This window comes from Silurus meridionalis, chromosome 13 (genome assembly GCF_014805685.1).
Source record: "Silurus meridionalis isolate SWU-2019-XX chromosome 13, ASM1480568v1, whole genome shotgun sequence".
In the NCBI taxonomy this organism is placed as follows: Eukaryota; Metazoa; Chordata; class Actinopteri; order Siluriformes; family Siluridae; genus Silurus; species Silurus meridionalis.
In genome coordinates, this window is record NC_060896.1 from 12,270,925 (window position 1) to 12,283,497 (window position 12,573).

Genomic DNA, 12,573 nt, shown 5'->3' on the forward strand with positions numbered 1-12,573 from the left:
TCTGCAATTAGACAGGATAAACATACTTGATTAATGTCACCTTCATTTTAAACTCCATGAGGGGGGAAAAACACGACAAACATCTTTCATTTTTTTTCCCTTTGGCTTTAATGTCCTGTCTAGCTTTCACACACATTCATATCCTTATAGGGAACAGATCATAAAATATCCAGCATTTTTAGCATTGCAGCTTTTTTTTTTTTCCCAAGACAACCTTTTAAAAAACATTTTGTCTGCATTTTCCAACCAGAACTGCTCATAATAGTCTGCTTCGCTCATATGGTGGTACTGAAGATATCTGATTAAGTGACATAAAGCAGCCTTCTCTTCGATCCACAGAGGTCAGTCGACGTCCTCTCGGTCAGCACCATGGTAGAAGCCACGGAGGCGTGTGGGGCGTCTTCGCCAGGTTTAGGTGCAGGGATTTAAACTGTATGGAATGTAATACGGGGATGATGGGGGAGGAGTCACATTTCAATGCAAACATATCAATGACCACAATGCCAATTACTCAAAGCAGCTTTTAATTAGTATTAAGGTAATTGATAAAGAGAGAAAAAAAACCTCATGGAAAGCTAAATTTGCCCATTTAGAGGGGCGGATTTTAGATCTGAGACACTGCAAATTACTGAGCTTATAGTGAGTTAAGAAATCAAGAAAGTGTGATTCCCCCCCAGCTAAAAAGACAAAAACAGGGGAGGAACTAATAGGTAATAAGGGAGAAATAAATGTGGATGACCGTTTGGCTCATCAGGGTGTCTATCTGAAGAGTCTGTTGCACTTTATGGGAGGTGTGGTTCCTTCCACGCTACCTTCGCTGTCACTGCTCGACTCCGAGTCGCTGCTGCCCGAGTAGGCCCCGAGCCCTGGCAGGATGCCCACACACATGGCTGCAGAAGGACGGTGGAGCATGCCCCCTCGTGTAACTCCTGGCTCAAGCACCGGTTTCTGCTCCCCTGTTTCCTGTTCTGAACAAAGACATGTAGAAATAAACATCATTAAACAAACACAGTATAAACATTATTTGAATTTTTGTTTCTTAAGACATGTGCTAAAATATTATATTAATGCATGTAGATAGTAAAAATATCACGTATATAGTATAGAACAAATAGTGTAGTTCTTTTTTTTTGTAATAAAGAACAGACATTTTAATTAGTCTCAGCGTTTACTTCCATGGTCTTACATGACACTGACAAAAAAATGTGATGAGGCATAGTTGTTTGAAAAGTCTTCTAAAAGTACTTCTAAGATGTTTCACTTTTACTGTCTTAGAATATAATACTTTTTTTATGTGACTAATGTATTTTTCTGTAATTAACATTCCACTAAATATACAAAATATTTAGGGAAAAGTGTTATGTGAATAAAACTAGTATGCAAATCTTTAGCATCAAGATATGGAGTTTTAATATTACAAATATTATAAAAATGAGTAGTATTTTATTATTCTCAAAATCCCAAAAGATCCACATTAAGATCTGTTTAGTTAACTGCAGATGTTTCTAATAAAGTGGACAGTAAATATGTATAGTATATATTTACTAGTATGGACTAAAGTTTCATATATGTTTTCTGAACATCTCATTGACCATTTAGTCCGCATTTGCTATTATAATAACCTCCACTCTATTGGGAAGATGCTCCACTAGTGTTTGGAGTGTGGTTGTGGAGAAGTGTGCTCATTCAGCCACAAGGGTGTTAATAAAGTCAAGTACTGATGAAGGATGCGGAGTCCTGGGGTGCATTCAGCTTTCCAATTTATCTCAAAGGTGTTCAATAGGGTAGGGGTCAGAACTCAATAGCAGGCCACTCTAAATCTTCCACTCCAAACATGGTAAACCTCATCTTCATTGTCATGCTGGAACAGGTTTGGGTTTCATAGTTTAAGTAAAGGGGAAAATGTAACGCTACTGTATCCAAAGACATCCTATACAATTGTGTGCATCCAAATTTGTGGTAACAGTTTGGGGAAGAACCACATACGGCTGGAAAAGTCAGATTTTTTTTTCCCCCATATAGTGTATGTATTATATAAAGTAAAAGAAGATTTATTCACATACTAGTCCTTGATACCTCAAAGCGTCCAGTTCACTGCCCACCTGTCTGACTGCCATTGCCGGTTGTTTCTGCTGCTGCTGCTGTCGTCGTCTCCTCCACCCTCGGCTTCTTACTGCTATCTGATGACTGAGAGGAACTGCAGCCAAAAACATCGGTGAACACACTGCTTAATCCGTGTTTAAAAATCCCACTCAGTTCTCCGACACTTCGGCAAGTACAATGTCGGTATGTAAAAAGTAGTCAGCATGAGTCATTGAAATCAGAACAAAATTAATTAAGGCCTAAAATAGGTTAAATGACTTATGAGAGAACAAAGCAATTTTCTGCTTCGTTCTGATATGTAAAAACGAATATAGGCCCACATATATGGATGTAAGCTAGTTATTTTAGATAATCGCTGACTAATATATATATAAAGAAATGTCAAGAATGTCTCTTAATTCCCATAAATCCCTTCTCACCTGCGGCGCTTGACCGCACCAGCCAGCAGGTGTGCCTGAGACAGGTGGCTAGTCTTTTGCTCTGGTGGTTTGGGTGCAGCCTTTTTCTCCTGCTCCTTCTTTTGACTCTCACTGGATGCCAGTTTCTTCAAAGCACTGTGGGGTTTGGGCGTTAAGGAGAGCTACAGGTGCACCCTGGACCAGTACAGAGAGGGACTGTCATATTGCTATTCTTTAAGGTTATCAAACAAATACAGAACCATTTATTATATAATATTCTTCTTCTTCTTTCCGCTTCTCCCATTAGGGGCTGCCACAGCGGATCATCCATCTTCATACCCCCCTTTCTTGTACATCTGCCTTTTTCACCCCAACTACCTGCATGTTGTCCCTCACCACATCCATAAACCTCTTCCTTGGCCTTCCTCTTTTCCTCCTTCCTGGTGGCTCCATCCTCAGAATTCTCCTACCGATATACCCCATGTCCCTCCTCTGCACATGTCCAAACCATCTCAATCTCACCTCCCTTGCTTTGTCTCCAAAACGTCCTACATGCGCTGTCCCTCTAATAAACTAATTCCTAATCCTGTCTATCGTCGTCACTCCCAAAGAAAACCTTAACATCTTCAGCTCTGCTGCCTTCAGCTCCACCTCCTGTCTTTTACTCAATGCCACTGTCTCTAAACCAACAACATCGCAGGTCTCACCACAATCCTATAAACTGTCCCTTTCACTCTTGCAGATACTCTTCCATAACAAATCACTCCTGCTATCACGCTTCTCCACCCACTCCACCCTGCCTGCACTCTTTTCTTCACTTCTCTAACACACTCCATTACTTATATTCTATTATAATTATAACCCTTATAATTATAATTGTCCATTATAATTAGCCATGTCTAGAAGTTTTCTGCATTCTGGCTATGCTCGGTATAAATAAAATAAGAAAAAATAAATTATGAAACGCTCTCTATATCATTATACAAACTGAGCAACACTTTAGTTTTCCATTTATATCAGGCTCAAATGATGACACTGGAAAGACTAAAGATTAAAGCCATAACTAAAGAAGAAAACATGATTATTAACACGTGGACAAACAAATTGGTCAATATTTCAGAATGGAAAAAAAATGCTTAGAAACATAACTCAGACAAGGCATGGGCATTCAGCCAGCTAGCATGGTTGTGCATTTCTATGACAATGTGTTACACTGTATTTGGACTTGCTTGATAATCATAACCTCTACATGCTGACTTCTCCTTATCAACACAAACACAGCTGCCGGGTCTAATAGCTTTCCAAACCTACTATTTTATTATAATACGTCTACCTACAGTCATGCTAATGGAATCAAAACAACTGTATATTTATTTATTTATTTATCTTGGTTTAGGAACAGTTATGTGTGCAAGACCACAGACATCCTTCACATCTCAAACTGCATACTACTGCACTAAATATTTAGGCACATTATTATGTTTTCTGAACATGCGCACTCGCATGCATAAGACAGACTAAGAGGATGCAGCAGTTTTTAAATTTACTGAAATGTGAAATATAAGGGGTGTACTCACTTTTATAAGATGCGCTCTCTCTCTCTCTCTCTCTCTCTCTCTCTCTCTCTCTCACACATATATATATATATATATATATATATATATAAATAATATAGTGAAGAAAATAAGTATTTGAACACCCTGCTATTTTGCAAGTTCTCCCACTTAGAAATCATGGAGGGGTCTAAAATTGTCATCGTAGGTGCATGTCCACTGTGAGAGATATAATCTAAAAAAAAAAAAAAAAAAATCAGAAATCACAATATATGATTTTTTAACTATTTATTTGTATGATACAGCTGCAAAGTATTTGAACACCTGAGAAAGTCAATGTTAATATTTGGTACAGTAGCCTTTGTTTGCAATTACAGAGGTCAAACGTTTCCTGTAGTTATTCACCAGGTTTGCACACACTGCAGGAGGGATTTTGGCCCACTCCTTCACACAGATCTTCTCTAGATCAGTCAGGTTTCTGGCCTGTCGCTGAGAAACACGGAGTTTGAGCTCCCTCCAAAGATTCTCTATTGGGTTTAGGTCTGGAGACTGGCTAGGCCACGCCAGAACCTTGATATGCTTCCTACAGAGCCACTCCTTGGTTATCCTGGCTGTGTGCTTCGGGTCATTGTCATGTTGGAAGACCCAGCCTCGACCCATCCTCAATGCTCTAACTGAGGGAAGGAATCTCGTAATACATGGCCCCGGTCATCCTCTCCTTAATACAGTGCAGTCGCCCTGTCCTATGTGCAGAAAAACACCCCCAAAGCATGATGCTACCACCCCCATGCTTCACAGTAGGAATGGTGTTCTTGGGAGGGTACTCATCATTCTTCTTCCTTCAAACACGTTTAGTGGAATTATGACCCAAAAGTTCTATTTTGGTCTCATCTAACCACATGACTTTCTTCCATGACTCCTCTGGATCATCCAAATTGTCATTGGCAAACTTAAGACGTGCCTGGACATGTGCTGGTTTAAGCAGGGAAACCTTCCGTGCCATGCATGATTTCAAACCATGACGTCTTAGTGTATTACCAACAGTAACCTTGGAAACGGTGGTCCCAGCTCTTTTCAGGTCATTGACCAGCTCCTCCAGTGTAGTTCTGGGCTGATTTCTCACCTTCCTTAGGATCATTGAGACCCCACGAGGTGAGATCTTGCATGGAGCCCCAGTCCGAGGGAGATTGACAGTCATGTTTAGCTTCTTCCATTTTCTAATGATTGCTCCAACAGTGGAAATTTTTTCGCCAAGCTGTTTGGCAATTTCCCCGTAGCCCTTTCCAGCCTTGTGGAGGTGTACAATTTTGTCTATAGTGTCTTTGGACAGCTCTTTGGTCTTGGCCATGTTAGTAGTTGGATTCTTACTGATTGTATGGGGTGGACAGGTGTCTTTATGCAGCTAACAACCTCAAACAGGTGCATCTAATTTAGGATAATAAATGTAGTGGAGGTAGACATTTTAAAGGCAGACTAACAGGTCTTTGAGGGTCAGAATTCTAGCTGATAGACAGGTGTTCAAATACTTATTTGCAGCTGTATCATACATTTAAATAGTTTAAAAATCATATATTGTGATTTCTGGATTTTTTTTTTTTATGTCTCTCACAGTGGACATGCACCTACGATGACAATTTCAGACCCATCCATGATTTCTAAGTGGGAGAACTTGCAAAATAGCAGGGTGTTCAAATACTTATTTTCCTCACTGTATGTGTATATATATATATATATATATATATATATATATATATATATATATATATATATATATATACACACATACATACACACAGTGTGTGTATATATATATATATATATATATATATATATATACACACACACACACACACACACACACACACACACACACACACATACATACACACACACACAGTATATATATAGGTTTATAATGTATTTAGAAACACCTAGTCTGATAACACAACAAAAATCCTATCTAATTTGCACTTCGTTTAAATGACACTCCAAACCAAATAGATCTCTATTAGATAGAAATCTTACAAACTTGACTATTTTTTCATTTTTATTTTTTTTTAACTACCATCAAAATCAAATCCACATCCCCTCTGACTGACTTTTTAGAAGAAGAAAAAAAATGGCCTGAAAACGTGGCTAAGAAAAACTGCAACCCCTGGAGGCTAAGACGGTTAAATTAGCCCATATTGTTATATTACACTGTGGAACAGAAGTTCACGGCTCTCCGCTGCGAAATTACACGTCATCGCTGCCGCAAGCCTGCCGAACGGCTCCGTTGCCACGACAACGCGTCCTCCAACCTGCGCTACACACGTCTGACTGGCAGCGGGAAAGAATGAACAATTGGACACCGTTGTTTCATTTAAAAAAAAAAAATATATATATATATATATATATATATATATATATATATATATATATATATATATATATATATATATATATATATATATATACACATTTTTGTGAAGGGCATTAGAAGTTTAGATTTCTCAGCACAGGAATGCATGGCTGGTAAATACTTCCACATCCAAGCCTTTAATTCAGTCAGAGCTGCAGGGTCAAATCCTATCCTGATTTATGAAATAATAGCACTTTCCCACGAACCAAAAACATTCCAATACTGTCTGGCATTATTCAATAGCAATGGCAGTAAACATGCAAAAAAAAAAAAAAAAAAAAAAAATTGCCTCTACTGGGGCGGCTGTTACTAAGCGCACATTTGGAACTTGAATGCTTTTTATTAAGACTGCGTTTTATATTTTCTCTGCACACAAATAAATACAAACAGTCTACATTGCATTAAGACTAAAACTGCTGGGACTCACAACTACGAAACTTTCTCCGTTTGCGTTTCTGTTCAAACCTGCCTTACTGTTTCCAGCCGTGTATAAAAGTCGGTGCACTAACAAGGTGCAAGAGGTCTTCGTCCTCGTGACATGACAGCTGCTGTGTTTTGACAGCTGCCTCTACTACCAATTTAACGAACTAGAAAGCAAACAGTCTCTGAACTCTGGCAGTCTTTCAAAAGTTGAGTGACGGAATGTTTGTGTGTGTGTGTGTGTGTGTGTGTGTGTGTGTGTGTGCTAGCTACAAAGTAAAAGGATATCCTATATTCCAGAAGCTCCTTTTTCTCCTCGTCTCGCCTCTGCTTCTCGACGAGGCACTGCTGCCGTGACACTTCGTCCAGAAAGTGGGCCTCGTCCTCATCCAAGCCTTTTACCATGTTCTCTATGGAAAAAAATCAGCACAGCTGGGTCTCCTGAGACTCGCACATATACTTTGAGGTGTCAAAAACTGCTGTCAAACTGATGCTTGTTCCACGCTAGCTTGCCCTTTTTAAAATGACCGATGGTGTGGTTATTACATGGATCAAGCGATCTGCCCTTAAATTAACTCAGTGTTGAGAGCAAGGCAAGGAGCCTCTGGTCGCCAGGGAGACTGAGGACGGGTCCGTCTCCAGGGATACGGAGAAGTAACGGAGCAGCCGAGAGCATGCCCATCTCCTGCCAGAGCCGGCAAAAATGACTCATGCACATCTCTCGCAGGCACATGTACACACGTGTTTCAAACCCTGAATGAGCACAGGTACTAATCTTCAGATCACAGTATGTGGTGAAAATATGAGTGGACTGTGGTCTTACTGAATTTGAATTGTTCCTCATATTCCTCTTGCTTCTTGTCCTTCTGCTCTTGGAGCTTCTCGAAAAGGGATCGAGGGTCATACTCCTCCTCAGGGACGACTGCAGGAATGCACAAATAAGCACACACAAAGAAGCATTTAAGAAAAACTGACACAGTTGAGTCCTATGCTAATGGTGTAATTATGCTGCTTCCTCGGCCCGGAGCCTAACCCGAGTCAAATTGTGAAATTGATTCGAGTGATTTAAATGTAAATTGGAAAATTAAAATTGCTAAGACGCAGTAAGATGCAGGAAGGAACAGGGCTGAAAAAGCACCAAGACCAACAAAAGCCGTTCATTCATCATTCACTGAGCTGATAGTAAGGAATGATATAAATCATACAATAAATACTATGTATAATGAACTCAAACATCAGCATTTTATTCCAATTTGACCAGGATTCTTTCTTGCTTTCTTCTGCTCAAACTTCACACTCCATCTGAGTTCTTGACACTACGTATCGGTTCGGCCTGCAACTTCTAATCCACTTCGTAATGGGTCTAATCAGGAAAAAGAATTGTGTTCTCGTTTCATATTTTTCCATACTTGGTGACATTTGTGAAATGTAAATCAATCCCTGGTCATCTGGAGCTCATATCTCCTTGACTGTGGTGGGAGCCAAATTTGGGCTTTGAAGCTATTCGTTCTCTTAACGTGTGTTTTCTGGTTGGTCACATTACTTTACCATTTCACAAACCTGCATACACAAAAGTGATGTATGGAATTACACAATTCATCCACAGTTAAGAAGGAGCACAATTTAAAAAAGAACTTGAGGTTATCCGTTATTTGGGTCGCACTCGAAAATTATTTTGGAGACCAGAGCACGATGATCACGTCAACCCAAACGATTTATATACACTATTAACCTTCAGGATCCTCTGGCTTGCGAACTTTCTCCCATTCCTCCTGTCGCTTTTTCCTCTTCTCCTCCAACTCCGACTCTGAAACAAACTTTCGGCTCAGGTCCACCCCATCCGCCATGGCAGTGCTTAAAAAAATATATAATCGCAGCAAAAACTTACAATTTCAGTTTAAATCTTAAATTATAAGTGCATATTTTTCTAGTCAGAAACATTTCAGCTTCAAAACCATACCTTAATGTGATCTACTTTATCGAGAGGAAAACTGGATGTAGCTCATGAAGTCATCAAGAATAGATTCTGTGCATCAGAGCTGAAACAGAAGGAAAGATTTAGAAAACTGCGATAAGAAAAACGTTTGCTTACATCATTATCATAAATCAGATCAAGTGCAAGGTTTGTTCGGATTGGAAGAGATGGTATTAACGATCATGCTCAGACATCACTAGTAAAGTCCAACACACACATACATTTAACCCTTAACTCATGCTGAATTAAGCAAATGTAACCAGGAAAAACATTATCACAAATTAAACTACAGCTAGTACAGAATCAGTCCTTTAACCACATTGCATTTTATAGTTTTCATTTTCTTTTTGCAAAACGCCAGCTTTCACTGAAAAAACCCAAAGGTAAACAGCTCCCTCTTGTGGCTCATTTCACTACTTTGCAATTTCAGATAACTTCTCATCAAGAACAAATTATACTAGAGCACATTGCTGGGTGGGGGTTAAGGGGTCCCCTTGTGCTGCAAAACAGCTCTGACTATTCAAGGTATAGACTCCAGAAATCCTCTGAAGGTGTGCTGTCTGGCACCAAGATGTTAATAGCAGATCCTTTAAGACATGTGGGTTGCAAGCCAAACTTTTTTTGGTCCAGAACACACCACACATCAAAAGAATCAGCTTGAACAACACCTTCACCCCAATCATGTTCCTTAAACCATTCTTTGTGTCACAGGAAGGGTTGCAAAATTCCATGAATTTTCAAGACTGGAAACATTCCATAACATTGATATCTGGGAACTTACAGAATTGCAGGTTAGCCTATAACAGGAAACTTAAATGTAGTTGAAAACAAATCTTGCACGATAATTGGGTTAAAACAACCAGATTTAATGTGATTCCAGTTGAATTTCTACACTGCATATTCCTCAATCACATGCAAACAGCACACTTTCTGAAGGGCTACTGAGGCCACACCCCCTACATGCATGGTGCATTCCTCCATAACAAAACACAAATCATTTCTTGAATCTGGCACACAAATTACACACACAAACAGTCCATCATGGCGATTATTCACGTAAATGACAAATATTACATACATTAAATGTTTAAAACGTCCTTGTGTTGTGTGAAAGCTATTGTACAACAAAATTATACTACAATTAAATCAAAAAGTAATTTTTTTTATTTTAATCTGTATTAGTTTGCATGGATGTCATCTTATGAGCAAACAAAATGTTTATATTTGTGTTTGTTTATAATAGTTTGAGTTTCCCATACATTCCCATAAATTCCTAGTAAGTTTTCAACTTGGAATATTTCCAAAATTCTCCAGATGATGTTCCGATTGAAAGTTTCCGGAAATGTTCTGCCCCTAGTGGCAGGGCAGGTTATCCTGCTGAAAGAAGCCACTTCATAAGCGAATAATGTTGCCATGAAGGAGTGCACTAAACGTAGCATCCACATGAAGGCCAGGACAGGGGATTTCTAGCAGAATGTCCCAGAGATTTACACTTCCTACATCAGCTTGCAGTCCTCCCATAGTCCATCCTGGGGCCATTTTTATTCAGGTAAGTACCGGGCAGTTCACACACCTGGCAATCCACAAGATGTCAAAGAAACAGTAATTCATCAGCGCTGGCTACTATCTTTGATGTACTGTCTTTTCTGACATTTTTTTTTATCTGAGGCATACCAAGATACCAACCACTGCATACCAGCAGCAGCCCACAGTTCTGGAGATGCTGTGACTTAGTCGTCTAGTCATCGCAATTTAGCCCTTTTTAGGGTCATACAGACACTTTGCTACTTCAAAACTTAAATGAAAAACGTATTCACTTGCTGCATAATATTTCCCACCCACTGACAATGTTCATGTCACCATCTCTCAGTCGATTTAATGTATTGGCTGATTAGTATACAGACATTACTAACAGAGTGAAATGTATTATTTGAAAAACATTTAAGATCCCTAAAGCTATTTAATTTTCCTACACTGACACAATTCGTCCAGTTTTTTTATTTATTACATGTAATTTTAACTGTTTAAAGATACACTATATTGCTGAATGTTTGCGGACACCTGGATATAAATACAGTATGAGTTTTGAGTATTGCATTCCATATTAAATCCCAATTTGTGCTTATATTTCTCTCCACTCTTCTGAGAAGATGTTCCACTAGATTTTGTGCTTGTGGAGATTTGTGCTCATTCAGACAAAAGAGCATTAGTAATGTAAGGTACTGATGTAGGTGAGGAGGCCTGGGGTGCAGTCAGAGTTCCAATTCATCCCAAAGGTGTTCAGTAGGGTTGAAGTCTGAGCTCTATAGCAGGAGATCTTCTACTCAAACTCATGTAAACCTAATCCTAAGCCATATCTTCATGGAGTTTGCTTTGTGCATGGGGGTATTGTCATGCTGGAACAGGATTGAGTCTCCTAGTTCAAGTCAAGTAAAAATTTCATGCTACTGCATCCAATATTGCTATTGCACCCTATGCAATTGTGTGCCTTCAAGTTTTACAATAACAGTTTGGGAAAGAACCACATACGGCTGGGAAAGCCAGGTGTCCAAATACTTTTGTCCATATAGTGCATGTTAATTGTTTAGAACATGTTTTTGTCATGTTATCAACAACATGAACAACTATAAAACAGTTACTCTCATATAAAATATTTTTCCTTGTTATACTCAAGTGAAAAGTTTTTATATTAGTGAAAAAGCCACAAAGCTTCCCGTCCTGAAGATTCTTCAATGGCAATCAAATCGCAGACACTCAGGACTCGTTCCATAAATGCTAAACGATAAAGATAATATTATTAGTCCTAGAACCGTGTCCATAAGTCCTGAATATAGTAATGATAATGTATTAGAAGGAAAACATTAATATACACCTATGCAGCTGGTACTTGTGTCAGAGCTCCTCTTACAGGAAATTAATCAACAACTCCAACCCAATCAGAAAAAACAATTCAGCCATCCTGTGATCTACATCCACATCCACATGTATACACATGCCTACATCAACATCCACATAATGCACAGGTAACTATGCATAAGAAAACACCCTGAACCCTTAATTATAATTTAATCACAGTGAGGTAGCGATATGCCAAAAATACCAAGAGATCAAATGGGCCTTACAGGTAATCTATTATTCAGTAACTGACTTCGTGGTTTAAACATTAGACTAGTTTGACCCTAACTCTTAGTAAGACTGAGTAACAGTTTATACATATAATTAAGAAAGTCCTAACTGGCCAAAAATATCAACTTAAAAATACCAAGTGCAATGATATACCTTGGAAAAGATTCCCCACAGAGCTAGTGTGAAAACAAGTGAAAGCAAGTACAGCTAAATTCAAAAACACAGCCGACCGTCAGTATAAAAACACGAACTACACAAATCACATTATATCACGTTTATCCGCGTAAAATCAGCTTTTATAATTTTAATATCATCCTATTATTAGAACATTGTATGCATGCACGCCAGCTAACGTGCCTTTGCTAATAGAACAGTTCACGAGATAAATCATATCACAAAACTCCAAGATTGGTACCTGAACTGAATTATATTGGATATTTTACTTCAAAAGTTGTAGGCTGGTTTTAAGAAATAAAACTGAATTATTTTCCCGCAAACAGAAATAGACAGAAAATGTAGATATTTACCACCCGCTTTTGTGCAACTGTAAATGAGTCCGTGTTACACCACCCCTCATCAAATGTAGTTCCTATAACA

General features: G+C 38.8%; 1 protein-coding gene across 3 annotated transcripts; it reads right to left on the bottom strand.

Annotated features, from left to right (window-relative positions):
• Window positions 1-84: 84 nt before the first annotated feature.
• Window positions 85-12,573, bottom strand: psme3ip1 (proteasome activator subunit 3 interacting protein 1). 3 transcript variants are annotated; one of them, XM_046864027.1, is made up of 9 exons: window positions 12,504-12,573; window positions 8,836-8,914; window positions 8,608-8,729; window positions 7,699-7,797; window positions 7,164-7,285; window positions 2,523-2,659; window positions 2,103-2,197; window positions 813-968; window positions 85-430 (listed from the first exon to the last, which is right to left on the bottom strand). In XM_046864027.1, exons 3-9 carry the CDS (start codon window positions 8,720-8,722, stop codon window positions 426-428), a joined length of 729 nt encoding a protein of 242 aa, XP_046719983.1. In that variant the 5' UTR covers window positions 8,723-8,729; window positions 8,836-8,914; window positions 12,504-12,573; the 3' UTR covers window positions 85-425. The 3 variants fall into 3 exon arrangements, with proteins under 3 accessions (XP_046719983.1, XP_046719981.1, XP_046719982.1); XM_046864025.1 differs by lacking the exon at window positions 85-430 and having other exon boundaries at window positions 508-968; XM_046864026.1 differs by lacking the exon at window positions 85-430 and having other exon boundaries at window positions 508-968; window positions 12,392-12,508.